Source organism: Poeciliopsis prolifica, unplaced genomic scaffold (genome assembly GCF_027474105.1).
Source record: "Poeciliopsis prolifica strain line A6 unplaced genomic scaffold, Auburn_PproV2 SCAFFOLD021, whole genome shotgun sequence".
Classification (NCBI taxonomy): Eukaryota; Metazoa; Chordata; class Actinopteri; order Cyprinodontiformes; family Poeciliidae; genus Poeciliopsis; species Poeciliopsis prolifica.
Genome location: NW_026562396.1, coordinates 7,537,982 through 7,561,317, shown reverse-complemented (window position 1 = coordinate 7,561,317; position 23,336 = coordinate 7,537,982). Strand labels below are relative to the sequence as shown.

Sequence of the window (23,336 nt, the reverse complement as noted above, 5' to 3'; positions counted from 1 at the left end):
AACAGTCTTTGCTCATAAGATTAGCAAAGACTCATCTTGGACACGTTATGAGCAAAGACTATGTCCAGATATTGGTCAACAGATTCAAAGGACAGGAGGAGAAGACAAGAGGACTGATGAATGTTCACCGTGAACACATCGCTGCATTGTGATGTTTATTGAAATAAAATTGGCAAATAGAGAGCCATTTGCTCAGACACTTCAAGAGCCACTGTCACCAACAACCGAATAAAAACATGCACTAACCTTCACCATCACACTGACTCCTTAAAGCTGTAATTGCTATAGCACAAGGTGACATAAAAAAAATCAACATATTCATTCCACAAATATAACTTAACTCAGAGTGTCTTTAAATAATATGCATCTCAAATTAGTATTTGCTCTCTGGGGAATGGATCGAGATGCAGTGACAAATCACAGTTTATGTTTGTACAAACTGAAGCTCCCAGACAAGCAAGGAGGAACACTGGGAACATTGGATTAACCTAACCAAACGCATACACACACACGCATACACACACACGCATACACGCACACACGCACGCACGCATAGCTTAATTTGCTATGTTCCATTAGCTGTTCTCTAAACAGCCTGTTCTATTGTTAAAAGTCTTAAGATGTCAGCTGAAATGAAACCAAAAATGAATAAACTTATTTGGTGAGAAAGAGAAATAGATGTGAAAGGAGAATCTTTTTTTATGCTTGCATAAAAAAATCTCAAAGAGATGTTGGAGAGAATAACATCTACCCCCAGTGAGGGTTTGAATTTACATCAGAACTGCCATGAACGTCCTTCCACGGGCGCTTTGCATCTATTTACATTGAAAATGTTTAGTACTGAAACCACTCAAGGGCTTACATCTGCCTATGAAGGTTTTGTCAGTAACAATTTATCCAAATTGACAGCTGCAGCGTTTGAAAGAAAACAGAAATGACAGCTTTTTGAGAGACAATGAAACAGACGAATCCTGTAGTACTCCTACTTCAAGAACATGAACAGCTCAAACGAATCTTGAATGTAGCTTGTCTGGAAAAACTAATTTAACATGTTTAGAGCAAAAGCTTTTCAGTTAATTTGAACAAACCTTATCAAACAAACTTTGAGGCTTCTTTAAAATCTAAATCCCAAGGCCTACTTCAGAGTAACATCATTCAATCAGTGCTGCATTGTGGCAAATATAGAGAGGACCTAATTCATGTGTTATGGAAAACATTAAACTAACAATTTTGCCATCTAGATGTTCCCTTGTCGGAATATCATTTATACTGTATATATGTTCATATATGATTTTTGGAACAAATATTGTGACCATTTTAAATAAATCTTAATGAAAGATGCAAGTGCTCTCTACTCATCCTAAGTGCGACACATAATGATTATTAATGAACAAGAATATTCATTTTGACAAGGCTCATTTGCCAGATTACGTTCCTTTTGAAAATAAACTTTAAAGTATTAAACATATGTTTCACAAAGCCCATACTTCTGATTTAAGATAACCTAATGTGATAATTTCATTTAAATATATTTCCATTAACTGTACTGCAGAAAATTGCCATAATTATTAGATAAAAAGGCGTGAAAACATCAGTCTATGTGTAACTAATCTATATAATGTCTTTCACTTTGTGAATCAAGTTTCTGAAATGAAAGAAAATTCCATTAATATTCTAACTTACTAAATATGACTAAACTATCTTGCAGAAATTTATACATGTTGAATGTTCTGTTGCCTACAGACTCTAGAAATATTAAACATAAACGATATACGTATCTTGTCAGAAGTTGGTATTAGGAATAACTAAACAACAAGGAAATACCCATATATGAAGGTTTTTTTTTTTTTTTTTAGATATAATTATTGTGCCAATTTAAAAGTTGCAGAGGAAATACTTTAAAGATTAAGTTACAGACTAAATGAGCTGCAATAAAACGTGTGAAATGAGTGGGTATGTAAAATGGGTCTTCTCTGACAGATTGTCAACCCCAAAATGCCGTCCCACCCTGTAGTGCAACTTTACTGCCATGTGCTTTAAGTTAGAAAATGGACTTTGAACACAGCACCACTGTGTCATAAATTTTCTGTTTCAAAATCACTTTCCACCCATTTCTGTCAAGGTGACTAAGATTTTTATTGTCTAAATTTTATTGCTAGCTTTACAAAAATATTTACCACGTATTTTGCAGAAGGATTAATTACTCCAACCTGACAACAACAAGGATATATTTCTTCCAGGTACTTACTATTTCAATGATATTTACAGTCACCCTACTACACTCTCAAAAAGAAATTTACAATTAAAGTTATGATATAAAAATGTGAGTTTTAGGGTGATTTAGTGTCTCTATTAATCATTTTTCCCTGAACAAGTTCAAAGTGTTCTTGTGATTGTTTCAGCTTCGTATTATCACCCGTGACGCTCTGCAGAGACCCCATTAAAGAAATCGCAGCAAGCGTTTTACTGGGATACCGCCAAAAGATTTATGAAGTACCTATTTGAAGGTTCAAGTTTCCACTTCAGTCACCCTAGTCTGATCAAAGGTTTGCAGGAAACATTTTTATCATGACAAATGGCCGTGATAGGGAACTACTACTTTGATAATCACATAAAACCTTAAAGTTGAGTGTGCGGCATTCACATTCTCTGACTGATCAAGCGTTCCACATGTAGTATTTTTTTCCCCCCCCATCCGGTCAATGTCACATTAGAATGAATCAGAACATTAGCTTGAAAAACGTGTTAAGCATAAGTTGCACTACATGAGCAGAAGCAAATGGATCTAAAAGCTTCTGTGCAGGAACGTCAGAATTAAGCTTGAATGCACAGATAAACTTTTAATAGTTGATTCCTTTTTTGACCATTTTTTTTCACCACTTCGACGACTACAACAAATAAAAAAAGTATTGTCTTTTATTTATCTAGATAATAGGTTTTTTGATGATCAAATACATTATTTTAAATGTTACAGCCGCCTGCAAAGAAATGAAATCCTAACACTTGAAATGCCCTCAGAAAATTCTTATAACTGCCTGTTTTAATATCACAACATATACATTAATACGCACAGTAGAAACTCCCTTAGCATTACAGGAGAAGATAAAATCATCTACAGTTCCTTATGTCCTGCTGTCAATCAGTGCCAAGTAAAAATGAATGATGCTCCTGGATTGGCTGCTGTATGCAAACCCCAACCAATAGCGTCTGAAGTAGCATTCTGGCTGGGGATTTAAAGGGTTCCAAAACTACACATGGTAACTCATAATCAGCCTGCTTGTAAAGCAGCTCACTGCAGGCTAGTTCCCCAAATACTCAGCTTAAAAACCAACTAATTTGCTTTTTATCTTTGTGTTCGTTCATGAAGGGGAGAAGAACAAACAGGGAACCTTTGCTGTACAAGAAGCCCTTACAGCTAACTGGTAGACAAAGTGAATTTTGTAGCACTTTTACGACCACACTGGAGCTGCATTCACCCAGTCGCACACCAAGTGTCTTGTTCAAGGAGAGGTCAGCATTTCACACTGGAGGAAGGTGGAATTAAACCCACAACTATCTTGTTTTAAGATGACCACTCTTCCCATTGAGTCACAGTCAATGAAGGATGGTTAAAAATACTCCTTAAATGACAATATGTTTTTTCTACTGTATAATTTTGCCTCAGGTTGTGTATAAAAATCTAAGTAGCAATAATTCAAGGTGATTTCTTAGAATATAGCTGGAGGAATTAATATTATTTTTGCAGCAGTAGGAATTATTGTTGCTTTTGTGAAAACTATAGAGAATTAGTTCATGTTGCACGTTTTTGTTTAAATTGTTAAATTGCAAAATGCAGTACTGTGTATTTTTTACTAAAGGTTATCGTACCATGAGAATGTCAATCCAGCAAAAACCCATTAGAGAATGATTTGGAATTAAAACAGCGAGTTCATTGTGTCTAATTTGAATATGAGAAAAGCTTGTCACTGACATTTTGTTAGAACTTCAGATAATGATGTCAACACATTATAAAATCTTGCAAAAAAACAACAACAACAAAGTACCACTCCTGAATAACTACTGGTTTCTAATCTATGAGACAAACTAATTGAAATGTACTTGCAGTCAATATTCTGTCTAGAACTCATACATGCTCCATTTGGCTATTTAAGAGGAAAACGCAGCTTGACAAATGTACGACGACAAGACCAGTGGAAGAGATGAATGTACATTTAAGTTTCATCAAGGCATATCACACTCTGCTGCTCCTGTGGAATTGTACCAGGGGGAGGGTGGGTTTGTTGCCAAAGTGGGAGCTGGGGGTTTTAAGCTGGACAAAGCAGAAACACATAAAACAAAAAACTAGTTGGCGCAGAGGGAGAAGACAAATGCGAGTTTTTACAAATCATGCAGTCATGCCTAATAAAAATGGTGTGTTTTTCAGGTCAGTGTTCAGTCACTACCTGTGACTCATTATTGTGAAAAAACAATTCAGTTTCTCATAAACCCTTGCATAGCTGGAGATAATTATCTTTTTTAATAGCTGCAGAACTGTTTGACTAAACAGAGGGAGAACAAAGAGCTGTCTAGACTTTTGTCAAATTCATTTGCTTGTTTTGTATTAAGTATAATGCGGATATTTCCACTTGATACTTGGAGTGGACAAATACATATTCTTTGTGCATGTAGGAATAGCCCTTGACCTCAAATTTTCCCAGCACCCATTAAAGCATCCCTCACTGTGCCCACTGCTTACCAGCCTGTATTCCCACAGCCACTTCCACTCAACACTCCAGTTTAGGAGGTCAGTGAAATGTACTCACAGGTTTGCAACAGAATTAAGGTCACTGGTGACAATCCAAGCAGTGAACTATTGGATATTGGACACACAGTAAAGCTCATCAATCAAGAAGTCTCCCTGTTTTTCAAAATCAAGTAAGTCTGAAAAATGGTCAGTGGGGTGGAAAAAATGGTAAAAAAAAAAAAGATCTGTTTGTAAAAAACTCAACTTTGTAATCATTTTTATATATGAAAAATTGTTATAAAGTCAATGTCAAACGCCAATGATGACAAGAACACTCAGGTAAAGTTCCCTCTCCCAACATAAATTAGTACAAAATTTTAGAACAAAATGTGTGTACATTTTTGCAGTTATCAGAATATTGATATTTATAAATCAAATATCACTATTATTAGTAGGAGCATGAACAGTTGAAGCATTGTAGCATTTTCATACTTTTTTTTTGTCAGTGTCACATTATCTCTGTCTGCAATCCAAACACAAAATGCATCCAGCCTTCTCTGCATTGAGTTTTTTTCTAGCAAAGAGGACACTGACATTTACGCAAGTTCAGAAGACTTTCAACATTTATTCCAACAATTGTTGCACTCTGAAAAATCACTGATTATTGCTTTTGGATTGTCCAGAGGCTCTTTTCTTCAGATTTGGATTGGATTCAGAAAAAAAACATTTCAAAATAAGTGAAAAATATGAAAATGGTGTCTCGCAGAGCTTCGCTCAAAGTTAATAAGCTTGGTATAGCATAAGAGGGTAAATAATTACAATAGTATCCCAGGGTGATCAGTCTGCATTGACACTGTTGGCTCCCAGAATTTTCATTTCAGAAAACCTCTCTTGACTGAGACTTGAACTACAGTAAGAAAATACAAAATACTGCAGGGACTTCATATCCCATCTTGCCTGGGAACAACTCAGAAATCCCTTGAATGGGTTGGAGAATGTCACTGGGGAAAGGAAAATCTGGGTTTCCCTCCTGGACCTGTTATTCCTACGACCCAATTTCAGATAAAGAGAACACAGTAGATGTATGAATGGGACACCTGCTAACAGTTGCTATAGAGATTAATGGTATTTTAAACACAAGGTAAATACATTTCACACTCTGTTTTGATGCAATGAACACTCATCACCAGCCTGTAAAATGATAAATTATGGAATATTCAACTTGACCTTTATTCCTCCGTTTTATCTCTCTTATTTAAGGATCCAATGCAGTTGCATGTGGCTTTAAACAGAATATCCCAAAGAAATAATGTTGCATACCAGATAATAATTATAGTATACTAACTTTCTATTTATGTGTCAAACAATCCAGCTTGTTAGCTAAAGTATGCATAAGATTATTACCAAGAATTCAGTTAATTTTAATGTATTGAATACCGGCATTATTTAGTTGATCAGAAGCTAAATGTTTCAAAGAATAAAAGCATAGATATTGAACAAACCATAAGCATTTCTGTTGACGTATTCAATGAAATTACCATAGACAACCTACACACTAAATTTCTGGTTCTGGGTGTGATGGCCTCCATTGTGGGATCAACTCATGTGAGGAGGATCTCAATGGGGGGCAGATTTTATTCTAACTTTCTTGGGGACCGAAGTGCATGGTCATATGACCCTCTAGTTACTTATCAGTTTAAAGTTAACAAAGAACACATTCAGTCTCCTTCTTTCCCCCAACCTTCTCGACTCAAGACTTTTTCACTTCCACATCAATTCTTGCACATTGTCCCTGCTTTCTTTGCGATTGCTGATGCCAACACATAAAGAAAGGCTCAGGGTGAAGCAGCACAAGGTGCGAAACAATGTCTGGACAGCAACAGTTGTTGAATGTGAATAAAGGTTGTTTAAAGACATCTCATTTTAAACTTGCAGTATGTAGTGGAACATAGACACCTTTTCAATTTAAGACACATAAAGCCTCATATGCATTGGAACCATAAACTATACATTTCATCCAACCATCTGACACTATAAGCAAATCAGGCTTAGATTGCTATTCAGACACAAGCAGGATTCCTAGTGTAGATTGGATTCATGCCCTTGAAACCCATTATACATATAAAATATGATGTGCTGTAAAAAGTTGTCTTCCATCAAGTTGTGAGACTACCGCTCTTCTGTCCAACTTGATGATTAATAGCTTCTTGTTTGAAAGGCTTTTCTTCAGCCATTTAATCACAGAGGTAGAAATTTCCAATCTGATGCAAACCTCAATCTTCCTTCTGAATTGGCTGTGAACTGATATTACTGATGAAAGCCTTACATAAATTTACCAGCTGAATGGTGAATGGAGGCCGAATTGGGAGGAAAAGGAACATGCCAGGTCTAAAATAAAGTAACTGTTTTCACCGAGCTCATGAATGTCTCTCTGCTCCGCATCGACCCAATAATTATTAATACTGTGTGTCCTCTAGACGGTATAACTTAACAAGGTTAGATTACATTAACAGTTAACACATGCAGACTTGCTAAGCATAAACACGGTTTTCATGTCTGCTGTTGTTTTCTATCTGTTAAGTCCTGTCATCTGCTTGTTTTATGTAGAAACAAGCCAATCCTTAAAACACACCGGAAATTACATTCAAAAGAGATCAAGCACTCAAGATTAAGATTTTTTGCAATTGAATCTGTCTCATCTGTTATCTGATCAAATATTTTTCAAAAAAATCGATATTACTTTCTTGAATTCATTAGAATTACAGACATTTGAATGAGATACATTGCTTTGAAAGTTGCTTACATAAAAAAAATGGACTATACTTTTGTTGCTTTTGGAAAACAATGTTGCTGTAAATAGCTCTAAATCTCCTTCATTGACAGGTTAGTGAATTAGTAATTATCATAGTGTGCAGGTCTGTCCCAATAAGGAAAACTTTGGGTTAGTTATATATAAACCCCAGTTCACTGAACTCCATGCCTGTAAACTATGTACTTCTTTTTAACTCAGAAAAACAGTAATTTTTACATTCTAACATTCCTCTCAATAAGCACTGGAAAACTACAGCCAAATTCTAATTCAATTTCAATTAATTGTTCTGGTGAATGGAGGCTTATTAAATTGAAATAAGCAACAAATAAATGTTACACCGTTATTCTAACTGGAATAATCAAGGAGCAGACATTATTTCTGCAAGGAGTAGAGAACTAATCTGTTGCTTTTACATCTTAAATAAAAGCAAATCATTATATATATTCATCGTTTTATTGTATCATTTCCAGACCTTTTATGCTTTTTGGCGTGCATTAGAAAGATGTAATGTTGCGCTTTCCCCTCCTCCCCCTCCCCCTTTTTTCTTCTTGTCTTTTGGTGGACAAAAACCCAGAACAAACTTGTCTTCACACTGAGCCGCCAAACTTTCCCCGTTCAGCTCAACGCGGCGGCCCGGTGTGTTCACATTCGGGTCTTCTGCAACTTGACAACCCCGGAGTCCTGTAGGCGCCTACTTTGCTGGGAGGCAACCGAAGCATCGATGCAACAACCCCCCCCCCTGGATCTCATAAACAAGCACAGAGGCCATGTGAGGTGACGGCGGAATACCGAGGAGACGCAGCAAGGCGCAGGGTGTAAATCCCCCCCAGCAGCTCCGTCCTGTCTGTTTGGCAGCCGACTTTTGGTGCCGACTGCACTTCTATGTAATCTGAGCGGCCGGTTTCTCCGAGTCGAAACAAACACACATATAAACAACCCCCCCTCACCTCTCTCATGATGACAAAAAAAGAGGAGCATTACCTTGCTTGGTTGGACCCCAATACAGCGAAAGAAGACAGAACAGCCAAATAATGCTCTCCACCGCCATGTACAGCCTTTGATTTCCACCAGCGGGGCAGAAGCGTGCGCATGTATACAATCACATACACCGTAGTTTCGAGCCCACACGGCGACACGCACACGCTGGAATCCGTTATTGTCCACGGCGGTGCGTAACGGAGTCTCTGTGGAGGCTTGGGGTCTCTCTCGGGCAGCGGTCCCCGGGCTTTCCGCGCAGAACCACCGCATTAGTCGGGGCAGAGCTGTCGTGTCTCTCGGCGCTTCAACGCCATGTTGCGAGCGAATGATAAGCGTGTGTGTGTGTGTGTGTGTGCGCCGCTTTCCTATCCTCCCACCACACAAATACACGCTTGGCCGCACACGTGCACACGTATCCCCTGACTCACGCGCTCGTTTACCAGACAGTGACTGGCTGGTGTTCCGCCGGAGTCCACTCGAGCTGTGGGTGACACGCACACGCGTACACGCACACACGCATACTCCCCTTTCTCTTTTTGTTGGACTCCAAGCCTTCCTCTCGCCCTTGGGGGACCCGTTCGTAGCAGGCACGCTGCCGGATAGAAATGCACTTGGAAATTTGTTGCAACAAATACATCTCAGCCCGCAGTGAGGGTGACGAGAAGGGGGTCATCCAGTGCAAGGATTCTGCATGTGCTGGAGTAAAAGTAAAGAATCGAGAATGGTCCTTGGGTGTCTGTGAAGACTACTAATGCGTTCCCCCCCGAAAGAACCCAGTGTGTTGGGATGTGCGGCAGCTCTGAACAAGAAGCTGCACAAAACGTGAGAGCAATTTATTTAGGTAACTGCACATTCGTTCTTAAAAGCTTTTTTGTAGCATTGTTGAGTGAAAGCATGCACTTTTGTTAGTAAAAGAGAACATGGTTTTAAGTGAAGGGGGGGCTCATGTGCTCCCTGAGTTAAAAAAAAAAGAAAAAGAAAAGAGGTGGGCTGGTGAAGGGGAGGGCTTCTTCTGCATCCCAATCAATCAACCAGCTGCTGCCCCTGCCACTGCTCCATGTGCTGAGGGAGCCACTGACTTTTGCATGTAAACATGTAGCAGGAGCCAGCTGGAGTCCAGCCTACCCACTGCAGACAAAGGCTCGCCTCCTGCAGGGCCCTTAGCATCACTGATACCAGCACCATCCCCAACACTCGCCAGCACCAGTGGCCAGGACAAATGCGGAGCTTTACTGAAGTTTCAGACAGTATGACAGGACATTCTAGCAGAAATAACTCCCCGAGATAAAAGGAAAGTCTTGTGCTGATTTTCATTCATTTTTTAATCCCACAACCTTAATATGTGCTATTAAATAAGCGTTGTTTTACTATTCTGGCTATAAATTCTTATGTTGCCTGACACAAAATGAAACAACAGGGAAACAAAACCAGTCTGAGATGAAATTGTTCCTTCTGATAATAACATATCATGTAACCAGATTTCCTGCCTCGCTGTATTCATCGATGCAGGATTGATTGGCGCTGATGAAATGGGATGGATGCAGCTCCCAGGCGTCTGATTAAAAGCGAATGTCTGGGGTGTTGGATCATGAGATTGAGACAGATAGAATTACTGTGTCCTCTGCAATTGTTGTTTGGCTCTAATTTTCCCGTTCATCCTTCTTCCTCTGCTGGTGTCAAACACTGAATCCAAAATTTGGACTGTTGCCTCCACCTGATACCCTGTGGATTCAAGGGTATAATCCTATGCAGAGGAGTTTTTATTTTTATTTTATGTAGCATTAGCGGCAGAGAAAAACACAAGAGGAAAGCTTGCTTCTCAGTAATGTTTCTGAAAGCAGATGTGCAGCTGTAACATTTATAGTTCTATCCTTCATTTGTTCCCCCAAGTGTCCTCGCTTACAGTGCTTTGCACAAGTAATTATACCCTTTGAGCCTTTTTAGCACATTTTGTCTCTCACTAACCACAAACCTCAAGGTGCAACTTACTGGGATTGAATATGACAAAGACAAAGTAGCACATAACAGCAAACAACTCAGGACAGACAATCTGTCAACATGAGTCCACTTAGTGGCGCACACCACAAACCTGCCCTTTCAAGAAGAGTGGCAATCATTGTTGAGAGCAATTTTGCCCCTATATTTTTGAATGACAGGGACCAAATGAAACAAAGTGGAAGTGTTTAGAGTGCACACAAAAAGCTGTTGATGGTAGATAGAAAGGGTTAACCTAGCACCATCAGTCACACAATGAGTCAGAGTTGATGAGAAGATTAATGGAGTTGTGAGAAATCATGCAAGGAAACTTGTGTAACATTTACAGGATCTGAACTTGGAGCAGAAGTTCGCTGTGTATCAAGACAGCAACCAGAAATGTAATCACCACATCTACAAAGCATATTGATGTGCTAAAATTGTCTAGATAAACTAGATAACTAGATATACACCCAACTGACAGATATATTGATGAAAAAAATCACTGCTCACAGATGCTCCCCATCCAATTTGACTTAGCATAAATTATTCTGCAAAAGATGACTGGCAAAATGTTCAACTCCTGGATGTGTACAGCCAGTAGAGACAAACCCCAAAAGATTTGCTCTTGTGTTAAGCAGTCACAACAGCAGATTCTACAAAGCTTTGAATCAGGGTTGAAAGCATATTCATTATGTCTCACCTTTTGTAGTAAATATATGAAAGAAAACTTGTGTCCTTATGCTGTTTTTGTATATAAAGGGTAAAATCTTCAATCTTTAGATGTACAAAGCTAGCAAAGGCATAACTTAATAAAATAAGTTTTAGCAAAATGACAGTTTGGTCATTTCTACAATGTTTGATTCATCTACAAATAGGCAGGTTTTCTGTGAATAATTTGTAGCTGCCTTCCATAGAGTAAGGAGTTTGTAGATAGTTGAATCAGAGGGGTCCACCGTACTCCAAAAGACTAACACCTGCATATGCAGTTATAGATAATTTCGTTAACTTTTACAGTTTTCTTTTAGATTGTTATTTGTAACTAAAGTCGCAAACATTTTCAGACATTCCAGTTTATACCAGATCTAAAGATCCACTGCTGACATTCCAGGACCAAACGCCTCAGTCTTCCCCAGAGAATCGGCTGGATCTGATCACCACACAGACACGAAACTTATGATTTACAAAACAAACTCAAGATTCAATCAAGCTATGACTCAAGTCCAAAATAAAAGGGTGAAAATCTAATTAGTAGTGACTGTTAAAATCTGCATGAATCTACTACTATGACCTCTATCTGAGCTTAGAGTGAAGCATTGATTAACGCCAGTAAAATGCTTTAAATTAGTAACTTCAGCAGGATGAAACTAAGATTAATGATACATCTAATGATGATATTGATTCTGTTTTTATTCTACTGATTATCATCCCCTTGTGTACTTTTATCTGTTGCATTCCTAAGAAAAACTGCAAAATATTAACTCAGTGATTTAACAAACTTTCTTTAAGAAATTTATTCCTGCAGGAATTAAATCTCTTGCAAAAGATTGGGCTGCCAGCTATATTTGTGGCCTGATAATATTTTCTTATTTTTCAGTTTACAATGCCTTGAAATGAAAATTGTTTTTTACAAGGAGTTTTGTCCCCTGAAAACTCGAATTTTCTCATGTTTTATCCTGTTACTACTAGAAACGTAATTGTATTTTACTCGAATGTCATGCGAAATGTCAGTGCACAATCATTCAATAAATTAAAGTGGAAGTGCATGGCTGAGGAATTTCTTTCAGACCTGGCAAGGTGTGTGCTGTCAGAGGAGTTGCCTTGACTTGACAGCGAAAGACATCCACAGCTTGGGGCTGAGGGGAGAATTCATTGTCACAATAACTTCTAGTCGCGCACTCCACAAATCTGGCTTGATATGGAACCGTGGCAAGGAGAAACTCATGCTTCAAAGATGAAATGTGTTGCCCCTGATGAAATATGTCCATGTGACGATGGATGGAGCTAAAACCATGGCAATCGCACAAGAAAACAACCTGAGCAGTACAATGACCCCAAACATTCAGCTTCAGCTGTACCTGAATGCAACCTTTACAACCTTTATAACCAAAATTGGATACATTTACCTCTGCCCAATTTTGATACTTGTGGAATATGCAGCAAAGAGAAAAAGCTCATTTTTCAACTGGTGATATAAGTTTAAAACATAAGGACTTTGTTTGAGATTCTGTGTGAAATTTAAATGCAGTTAAGAAAAACAAAACTGCTAAAACTGTCATGTTTAGGTGAGTGACTCACATGTGGATATCATTTTAAAAGATAATTTTTAAAAGGTTTATTGAAGAGCAGTAGCTGTGCTTCCATTACACATGTCCACCAATCTGTCCATTTTCTACTGGAAAATGTAGAAAATTAAAAAAATTAATTTAATTTTAATTTTTTAATTGTTTGCATTTTCAAAAATAAAAATGCAATTATGAAAATGTGGCTCAAAGTTAAAAAGGGGCACATTGAGCAAGATCTTAAAACACCGTACAGCAATATAGCAACAACCCATATTCATCAAGAATCTACTATGTCATTGCCATCATGTGGTATAAAGTTGCTGTTTCTGCTACTGACAGTCCAGGAGGGCTGAGTTGATCTGAGACTGTAGCTGTTAAACAGACCAGAGGAGAGAAGGTCAAAGGTTATGAAGTTATAAAATAAGAGAAATTGCTGTCATTTTACTAATTAAACCCTAATAATATTTATTTAACCTCTTGAACAACTTGGCTGCAGACTGATTTATAGATCAAAAAAGCTCAAATGTGTTAACATACATAATTTATTTATGTTAGCACCTCTGACATCTAGAATTGTAAGACTGAAAATATCCAGGCAAATAAAACTGAATGGCTGCTGGGAGGGCCCTCCAGACATTCAGGGGCCCCTAGAAATGGTTTAATTGTAACACAGACCATAGATCTAAACCATCATTTATAGAGGATGACAATGTTATTAAAATTCATGTTATCCATTCAGCTGAGAAAAAAAATTGCACATTTAGGATTTTATTAGAAAGTTTGTAAAAGTTTAAAGAATCATCTTGATAGTTTGATTGTTGTGTTACCATGGCTAGAATATGGTGTAACGTTTGTGTTTGAATAGGGTTTGTTCACAAATGCATTACAGCGAACAATCAGTGATTGATTTTAAACTCGGCCAATAAACCTAGTCTCCCTCTCACAGATTCACCTTATCTATATTTAAACATGTTAGTGATGCTGAGGTTCTTAGTAGGAAGGGTTTTCTCTGATGTTTATTTTGTGAACTCTAAATGCTCTGGCCCAAATATTCCTTTAACACTTGAGGCTCTGCAGTAACTTCTATTTAGTTACAGCCAAAGCATTTCTGTGCGAGGACAATTACAAAAATATAAACAGAAACAGTTTTTCTAACATTAGCATCAGACCTACGTTTTTATTGACAAACCAGTGTATAAAAAACATTCTTACCCATGATTTAATAGTTAGAGGACACAGATCCACCCCCCTCCTCACCATGGACCCAGTATCTGAACAACATGGAGGCAGAAACTGAAACAACAACTAGGACATCAAGAATAAAAGGGGCAGGGGCTCAAGCCCCCTTCCTCCCCCCCCTTTATACCCCCTCTGCTTGCCCCCTGGTGGACACCTAGAGAATCCAGAATAGAAAACAAACATACTGTAACCTGACAAAAACATGCATTTATTATTCTATCTATATTTAAAAACCACAATACACAATATATATGTATATAAAATTCTCCCATTATTTTTATTTCACTAGTGACTAGTGAGTGTGAGAACCACTGTCCAGGACGAAACAACTAAGATCCATAAATACATCAGGGACAAAGCCTCAACAGACAATGTGCTCAGTGAATGTCTCAGACAACAGGGAACAGAGGTTGAGGTGCCAGAGATACCATCATGGGAGGACAAAGCCCCTACATGGATGTACCACCAGCAAATAACCCAAGTGGCTGATATCAGTAAATCCTACCAATGGCTGGAAACAGCTGGACTCAAGGACAGCACAGAGGCCCTCATCCTGGCCGCCCAGGAACAGGCCCTAAACACCAGAGCAATAGAGGCCCAGATCTACCACACCAGACAAGACCCAAGGTGTAGGTTGTGCAAGGAGGCCCCTGAGACAGTCCAGCACATCACAGCAGGGTGCAAGATACTGGCAGGGAAAGCGTACATGGAACGACATAACCAAGTGGCAGGCATTGTGTACAGAAACATCTGTGCAGAATGTGGACTGGAAACCCCGAGATCAAAGTGGGAAACACCCCCAAAGGTGGTGGAGAACGCCAGAGCTAAGATCCTGTGGGACTTCCAGATCCAGACAGACAAAATGGTAATGGCAAACCAACCAGACATTGTCGTAGTGGATAAACAACAGAGGAAATCGTTGTGGTAGATGTAGCGATACCAAGTGATTGCAACATCAGGAAAAGGAGCACGAGAAACTGGAGAAATACCAGGGCCTCAGGGAAGAACTGGAGAGGCCTGGAAGGTGAAGACCACAGTGGTGCCTGTGGTCATCGGGGCCCTCGGGGCAGTAACCCCCAAACTGGAGCCGTGGCTACAACAGATCCCAGGAACAACATCAGACATCTCAGTGCAGAAATGTGCAGTCCTTGGCACAGCCAAGATACTGCAGAACCCTCAAGCTCCCAGGCCTCTGGTAGAGGACCCGAGCTCAGAGGATAAGAACCACCCGCGGTGGATGAGAAGGGATTTTTAAAAAAAATATATAAAAAAATTTCCCATTTTTTTAATTTAACCTAAGTTATATTTAGTGTTGCATTGGTCTGTTAAAAAACTCTCCAATAAATTTACTAATACAAGTTAGATTTTTATAAAATCACAAAATGTGAGAATGAATAATTTTGCAAGGTGATTTGTGCAGTTCAATTCTAATTTTACCTACTAGTAACAGATTCATACACTTTTTGTATTGCAATTTCTACCATTCCTTTTATAGATAAACCCCCTGGAGTTTAAGTACAAGTTCTTCAACGAAGTCTGACTGTGGATAATGTAACATTTGTGTAACGCCTTGTTTCTGAACTGGCGTCGGCCTCACAAACTTTCAGCATCCAACTAAACTCACCTCACACTTAGAAACTTGTCTGTTATTTTATTAAATAATAATAAAAAATCCAAAACAATAAGTGCTTGTGGCTGAACTGAAACTACTACATTACGGACACTGACAACAGCGCCCTCATCTGTATTTCAGTGGTGACCACATCTCACCCAAACTGATTTCATTCCAGTCTGAAGCTGAACACCAAAGAAGTTAAATTAATTTCTCATAAAATCGGCATAACATTTATGTGTTGGCTTGGAACTGATGGGTCAGCATGAATAGGTCTCCATAGAGACAAAAAAAACACACATGGTAACCAGGTTAAATTATTCTCCTCAGGAGGACAAGGACGCAGAGCTGCCAGGATACATAAAGGAGGAATCACATAAGACTTTGAACAAAACTGATCAAGGATAAGTTAACAATGACATTTCTGAGTGATTGCAACATTTGTTTGAAATAAAATTATTACGTACTGGTTCCAAATTTTGTTCAAAAACAAAAATGTTTTTGTTTTTGAACAATGAAAACAAGTTTTTGTTTTTTCTCTCTCTCTCATTCAAAACCCACAAAGTTTACGGTGCATTTTATTTGTTTTGAGGTTTTGGCCAACATCCTAAAACACAATCAGAGTCGATGGGAAAACGGCTGGAGTTAAAAACAGGACACGTTAAACGGTTTACCTTTTTAGTAAGAAAAAGATCCTAAACATACAGCCAGAGTAAGAAAGGAGGGGTTCTTTTCAAGTCCAAGTTGATATCAGCCCACTCCCATCACTTCTTTCTTCTTTCTTCCCCTTGTTTTCCATTCTTGTGTTTGGTTCTCTCGGTTTATTACACATTCAGCGCTTCGCCACACAGTTAGCATCCTGTTGTGTATCAGCCGCTCCTCCCAGGCTGGAAGCAAATCTTCAGAGTGAATCATAAAAGTTTATCTGTGTTGCATCACCGCTTCCTTATCAGAGTGATTGCAGAGGGTGAAATATGACATGCCTTATCTATTCTTTGCAGACTAAAGTGGTCGTGTTTTGCTGGTGGAGTTTGTTGGAGCCAGGTGGACTCATATCATACAGGACTATTAGTTTCTGAATGAGGCAAAAGAGAAAAAGAGACAAATAATCTATTTTTGATGTCAGTGGTGTCCCTGTTTGTTGTAGTGGATGGGGGGGGGTCAAGTTAAAAGGCTGAGTAATAAAATGAATACAGTTGAAGAAGAGACAAACATAAAGGACTTCACTTGAGCCATCCATACTGGAGTGTTTTTGTCTAAAGTAGAAAACCTATCGGGTTCAAAACAGCCAATCATAAGTCAGCTGAGTTTTATTTATGTAAGTTATTGGAAGGAAAGAATGACCTGCCGTAAAATACGCCGATAAGGCACAACATTATGAACACTGACAACTTTAGTAAGCAACACTAATCATCTCTTCGTCATGTCTCCTGTTGGGAGACATTAAATAGATTCAATCTGAAAAATGTGGATCAATGAACAGCAATCCAGACGTGTTTCACTTTGGTCCATGTACATGTATTTAGATGAACGTCTAAGATAGTTTGTTACTCAGAAGTGTCAGGATCACGATGTGTTCAAGACACCTCGGAAACCTAAACGCTAAGCTCCGTCCCTTACTGTTGTAACCCGGTAGACGCAATTTATTCATAAAATTCAGTATTTTAATGAACACGTGACACAATACGAGCTGGTGTTTTGTTGTTGTTGTTGTTTTTAAAAAGAGACAATCGGTTTCTTCCGACAAAACCGTCTCAGTCTGTGCGTTCAGCACCATGGACAGGGTTCCGAACAGCGATTGGGCCAGTAGTTCGACGTGGAGGATTAAAGTGATCCCACCATTGGACAGAATCAGAGCGACGGCGGAGCTCTGCGCGCTGATTGGTGGAGGATTAGAACGACCTTAAATTAGTACTGCTGCTACACCGGGCAGAAGAAAGTGCTGTTATCTCCCAATAGCGAGGCCTGAGGCGGCGGTGGATCGGTATTAGGTGTGTTCGGGACACAGGTGAACTCACGGTACGTGTGTGTGTGCGTGTGTGTGTGAGAATATCAGACCGAGGAGCCGCTGCTCTCTGAGGTAAGCAGATTAAGTTTCCCGTCGCCAGCTCCCACATTTCCACAATTCGCGGTACGCAATAACAGCGCGTCTCATCCGCTTCCAGGTTGCGCGAGGCTGTCATCGGCCTCTGCGCGCGCGTGTTCCATTGCCTCCTCATGCATGATGAAAGCGGAAAGATTGAGTCGTTCACATCTTAGCAGATATTCCATCTCCCCGCAAACGCCAGGACGGCAATCATGAGCTGCTCCATCCACTGTTAACCTCTCTCTCCCTCTCCTTTTAAACCGTTCGGTGCATTAGCTGTGCGATACATCACATCAAGTATTAAATTGTCTGAAAGTTATCGCGAAGCTCCTGCAGTTGAGCCGACCTGAAGTTTCCTCTTGTTTGATAGGCTTGAAGGGCCTGGCGGAAGATTAAATCTCAAAGCGAATCACCACGGTGTGTCCACATGGCCGGTCGGTGCAAATTGACACTCACAAGAAAAATGACTTGAATTCGAGTATACGTCTCACCATTGTTTCATCATTTGCAGATACGGAGCCCAATTTCCCTCCTCTGCCCGGGTTTGTTCCTCTGAAGCCCTGCTTCTACCAGAACTTCGAGGAGATCCCTGATCAGCACCGCAGCATGTGCAAGAAAATGTACAACCTGTGGATCTGTGAGTATGTTCACACTTGATACCCGATTCACCAGCGTCATTTGCTTACCTCCACTGCTTTGCGAACTCAATAACACTCCAATAACTTCTCACTGTGCTCATGCAACCTTTTCTGTGTTTAAATGGGATGTTATGTGACTGAATAACCAAAACTGCATCATTTTGAAGCGGAAGGTTCATGATAAATGGGTAATTTCCTTTTCTGTTTACAAATATAAATCTGAAAAGTGTGGTGTGTGTGTAACTTGTGGGCTTCTGAAAATATGTGCTTGCTGTATTTTTTTTTGTATGTTTAAAATGTTATATTTCAAAACCATGCATACTTTTATTTTGATTGCACAATTATGCCCTGCTTTGTGTTGCCACAGGAAATCCCCTTGAAATGACGATGTATTTGCAACTAAATGTGAAAAATTCTGAGGCTATGACATTTTTTACAAGACACTCCATACGTCTTGCGCTGCAAATTATCTCTATGAGTCTTTTTTCTTTCTTTCTGCAGGTTCCTTTAAAAAAATCAATGCTAAACAGAAGGTATTTCATTTGTAATCAAAGCCATAAACTTTTTTTTTCTGCCTAATTTTAATTTGGTAAATCATGTGATATGAAACAGTGATATGCATGTTTATTGCTTCAATGTTATGTTTTTTATTTTTTTTCAAATGTTTTTTCACATTTGTTTTTCTAGTTTCACAGGAAATCTCAAACCATTGATTGTGCATGGAGATTTTTTTCTTTTATTGTTATTATTATTTTTACATTAGTCCAGGTTTCATTCCTATGAATTTAATTTCATTTTTCAAAACTCTTCTCTGCATGTGCATGCGCATGAAGTCAATATAATCTTTTGTTCACGTTTTGCACCAAAAACCCGAAATGCCTCTGTGGTTCCTTTGCAGTGAACAGTGCCACCCTCGCAGTGAATTTCGTCGGTTGCTTTGCTTGGATGTTTGGCGGCGGCGGAGTGACTAACTTCGGGTTATCCCTCATCTGGCTACTGATGTTCACCCCTTGCTCCTACGTGTGTTGGTTCAGGCCCATTTACAAGGCGTTCAAGTAAGTCCAGAATTTAAAAATATGCAGCTTTCAAACAAGGTCCTTACTGCGTTAGATGATGAAGTCATTGTAAATCTGAAGAATTATTATAAAAGTAAGTCATTGTGAATGGGATAGTGTCTGGTGTGATTTTATATCCTGGTGCCAAAATCAAGTATCTGTAGATTATAAAGGACGTTTCCTTCCAAACAAACACGTGTGACGTCTAAGCTAGTGAGTTCACGTCCTCGTCTTTCATGGCAGCTCATTTTAATTAACATCAGCTTGAATTTGTGTTAAATGTCTACATAATCACAAGTCAGGTAAAAAAATCGATCGAGAACATGGATCCGCAGCCCCCTATACTGGAATCGGCACCCCTGATCCATAAAAAGACAAAAACAAGTTCAACTTTTATGGTACAAAAAAAAAGTCACATAAAGTATGTTGAAAAAGTTAAATAGGTTTGAGTATACCCCGTGTTAAGATATGCACCGGCTTCTCTGAGTCCTGTTAAGGAGAGTTAATCAAGCATTTTTTTTTTTATTTACTAATGTCTTTTTAAATTATTAATTCAAAATGCAAGACATTCTGTTGTCACTTCATGTGAAAATATTGTGGCAGAGAACACCAGTTCTCATAAACATGCTCAAAAGTAGAAAAGCAAGAGAACGTACCGGTTAATTAAGGCAGATCTTCAAAAGTCGGGGGAAGGCGACCAGAAAATGTGTTACTCAAAACCTGCCACATTAAATGCAGCTCTGATTGATTAGTTGATCCAGCTATAATAAGTAAAGTGATGTGAAACTAATTATTCAAACATCGTTGACATAAAACTGTACCTTGTCAGTGTGAGATTATGCCACTGCAAAATCGATTGATCACGACGATTTTACACACAAAAAAGAAAATAAAGCCTGAAGAAAACAATAATGGTGAAATATGAATGTTTTGTTGTATTTTTGTCAGGTCAGACAGCTCCTTCAACTTCATGCTGTTCTTCTTTGTGTTCATGGCCCAAGTTGGGATCAGCATCATCCAGAGCATCGGTATTCCAGGATGGGGAGTATGGTGAGAGTTAGAGAGAGGATCCACACACCAAAGAATCTTCAAAAGGAGATTATTTTGATAAACTTTCTCGTTCATCTGTTGCTGAACTACTTTGAGGTTGTTTCGCCCATTTGAACTGTGTGTGATTCGGACCTAAATTTCCAAATGTTCATCCCTTCCATTTTTTATTTGCCTTACCTTAGAGTTGCCGTGAGAAAGGATTTCTAAATTTTGCAGAATAAAATATTAAAAGAAAACTAAACTTTGCTCTAGTCGCCATCAGAAAATGGTCAAATATAAACACAAGTGAAGTTGATGTAAATAAAGCTAATGTGCTGCTGGCAGAGAAAGAACAAAAAGAGCTATGTGCATAAAATGTTAAGCTGCGTTTTGTACGTATTTAAAATGATGGAGAAGTAAAAAGTCTTGACATTTTTTAAAGAATTTAGAACAAAACATCTAAAATCACAAAAGGTCGAAGGTCACGTCTTTGGTCGTTGTCATATTTTATGCTTAAGGAGAATCACAGTGCTCCCCAAATTAGATATAGTTTCTTTTTTTTTTTTTCCCTCTCATCGCTTCTCATAAAGATTACAATGTCAAACTCTCAGATATTGGCTCGCTATAACTTTTATGTTAGTTCTCGTATTATACTTTGAGAGGCCATTAAAGTAATCCTGTAAATGTCACCTGACTCAGGCTGATGATCAGAAATTAATGTTATGACAGCCTCTATAAAGTTAGTAAATGTCACCATGTGCATCGGGACGTTCTCATCCATAAAACCTTAACTTTTTATATCACAATAATTAAATCTATGAATATCACACCACTTAGCAGCCAGATGTTCAGCTCTGGAAGGTGGAGGAGAACCACAGAGTGCAATATAACGGTTTATGTTCTCCTTTTTTTTTTTTTTTTGGTCCTCATTAAATGACATTTTCTAACACTCGTATCTTTTTGTTTTACAGCGGCTGGTTAGCCACCATCTCCTTCTTCAGCTATAACATTTTCATTGCTTTAGTCATGCTCATCCCGACAATCATGTTCACGGCTGTGGCCTCGCTGTCCTTCATTGCACTCACCAAGGTAAAAAGATTCACTGGTTCATGGCTTTGCAGAGCTACATAAAATAATATAAAGAAACCAAATAATGTATGTAGTTCCCACACCACCCCGGAGTCAATATCGTCTAGAATCACTTTTTTTATTTTTTATTTTCTTTGTTGCAGTTTTTGGTGGAATACCTTTACCAGCTTTGAACATCTTGAGAGTGATTTCTTTAGCTATTCTCTTTTTGCAAAGACGCCAGTAGGAAAAGTTGGGTTCAAAGTTTTGCGGAACATTTTGCTAACAGTTGTAAGTTGTTTGGGCTGTTTCTATTCGTTTCACATATCTGGTAGAATTCGAATTCAAATTCTTAATTCCAAGCTGCTGGAGGAAACATTCCCATCATGCTTTCCTGTATTCACAATGCCCCAAAAGTCAAATTCTACTGTCTTCTAGTGAGAGCGCTTCCAATTATTCACTTTCTGTCTCCTCTGCTTGGTTTGTCCTTGTGGTTAAATAAAAACAGGACTAATTTTGGATTTGTTCTTGTTTCACTAACAGTTTTTCCGCCGACAAATCCTCCCATCCGAGCTGCCGCTCATCCACAGTTCTTCCTATTTGCTTCTCTGATTTCAGTGGACGGTCATGTGTTAGCACATCAGGAATTGTGCCGTATCTTTAGAATTTTGTAAAGGATTGCACAATGCTTTGTGAGCGGTTCAAAGCCTGGGTCAATATTTTGTAATTGAGCTCTGCTTTAAATCTTGACACATTCTCCCTCACCTCATTGCACTGCTGTTTTTTAAGGTTCTCTTAAAATAAAAAAAACAAAAACAAAAGCTATCTTTCATAAGAAGCCGTATTGTTGCTAATTCATAACCTCATCTTGCTCGCAGATCCATAATTTCTATCGCGGCACTGGGGCGAGCATGTCCAAAGCGCAGGAGGAGTGGGCTACGGGAGCCTGGAAGAACCCCCACGTCCAGGCGGCTGCCCAGCAGGCCGCCATGGGGGCGGCTGCTGGAGCCATGCAGGACCAATTCTCCAGCCCGCAGTACAACGACAACCAGATGTAGCGCCGCCAGGGCGGGAGACGGCAGAACTTTAATGCCAAAAATTTCACTTAAGAACATCAAAACCATTTTACATCGGAAAAAAAAGAGAGCAGTGAATGTCTATTGGTAGCTCATTTCCCCCCCCCAAATCTTCATAAAAGGGCATTTGTATTCTTTGTGTTATTTTTAGATTTAATTTTTATGAAAACCTATTTCCTCTTCACTTTGAAGAGGAAACTGTTAAGTGTTGTGATGACATAAGAGCCGTGCGCTAATTTAAAAACCTTTAGCAATAGAGACTTATATGAACAAAAGTGAAAGTGAATGTACTTCTCAAGCTTTCTGCATATGGAACATATTTTCGTAGAAATATGTAAGAATCATGACTTTACAGTATTTATAGTATTTATAGAAATATTTTTGTTATATTTGGAATTTACATGTAAGCCAGAGATACTAATTTTGTAAACATGTTTTAACGGGTGTTACTCTCAAAAACCTCAAACTAGTGGAACATTTACATGACCTTCAACAATAACGTTGTTTGGAAATGCAAATGGATGTATTATAATAATAAAAAAAAAAACAATGCTATTAATACATCACTTTAAGTGGATTTTGTCAGCGTTAATCCGAACCTTGAGTTTTATTTTTGCTATCTTTGGTACCGGGCGATTTCAATCACATTTCTCACCCTGAAAACATGCCATTCATATTTCTCATGCTTAAATAAGCCTCATTATTCTGTTAAGCAAGCGGGAAGCTCCAGCTCCAGTTGAATGTTTACATGCATTCATAAT

The 23,336-nt window shown here is 38.8% G+C and overlaps 2 protein-coding genes across 3 annotated transcripts in view; one reads left to right on the top strand and one right to left on the bottom strand.

The window, feature by feature from the left end:
• igdcc4 (immunoglobulin superfamily, DCC subclass, member 4) overlaps positions 1-9,091 on the bottom strand; it is a 55,570-nt gene extending 46,479 nt beyond the window's left edge. For both annotated transcript variants that reach the window (XM_055045126.1, XM_055045128.1), the window contains exon 1: positions 8,517-9,091. In XM_055045126.1, the coding sequence (XP_054901101.1) occupies positions 8,517-8,583 (67 nt within the window). In that variant the 5' untranslated portion in view covers positions 8,584-9,091. The remainder of the gene's footprint in view (positions 1-8,516) is intronic.
• Positions 9,092-17,524: 8,433 nt separating this feature from the next.
• LOC129369384 (secretory carrier-associated membrane protein 5-like) lies at positions 17,525-23,130 on the top strand. Its single transcript, XM_055044732.1, has 7 exons — positions 17,525-17,642; positions 18,080-18,143; positions 18,221-18,346; positions 19,246-19,402; positions 20,351-20,452; positions 21,403-21,520; positions 22,378-23,130. The coding sequence occupies exons 2-7, from the start codon at positions 18,137-18,139 to the stop codon at positions 22,555-22,557; spliced, it is 690 nt and encodes a 229-aa protein (XP_054900707.1). The 5' UTR covers positions 17,525-17,642; positions 18,080-18,136; the 3' UTR covers positions 22,558-23,130.
• The last annotated feature ends 206 nt before the right edge of the window (positions 23,131-23,336 follow it).

Bases quoted from the DNA above. Each gene is read 5' to 3' on its own strand.
- LOC129369384 (XM_055044732.1), top strand. The intron at 20,453-21,402 runs GTGAGAGTTAGA...TTTGTTTTACAG, and splicing joins ATTCCAGGATGGGGAGTATG to CGGCTGGTTAGCCACCATCT. The intron at 21,521-22,377 runs GTAAAAAGATTC...TCTTGCTCGCAG, and splicing joins CCTTCATTGCACTCACCAAG to ATCCATAATTTCTATCGCGG.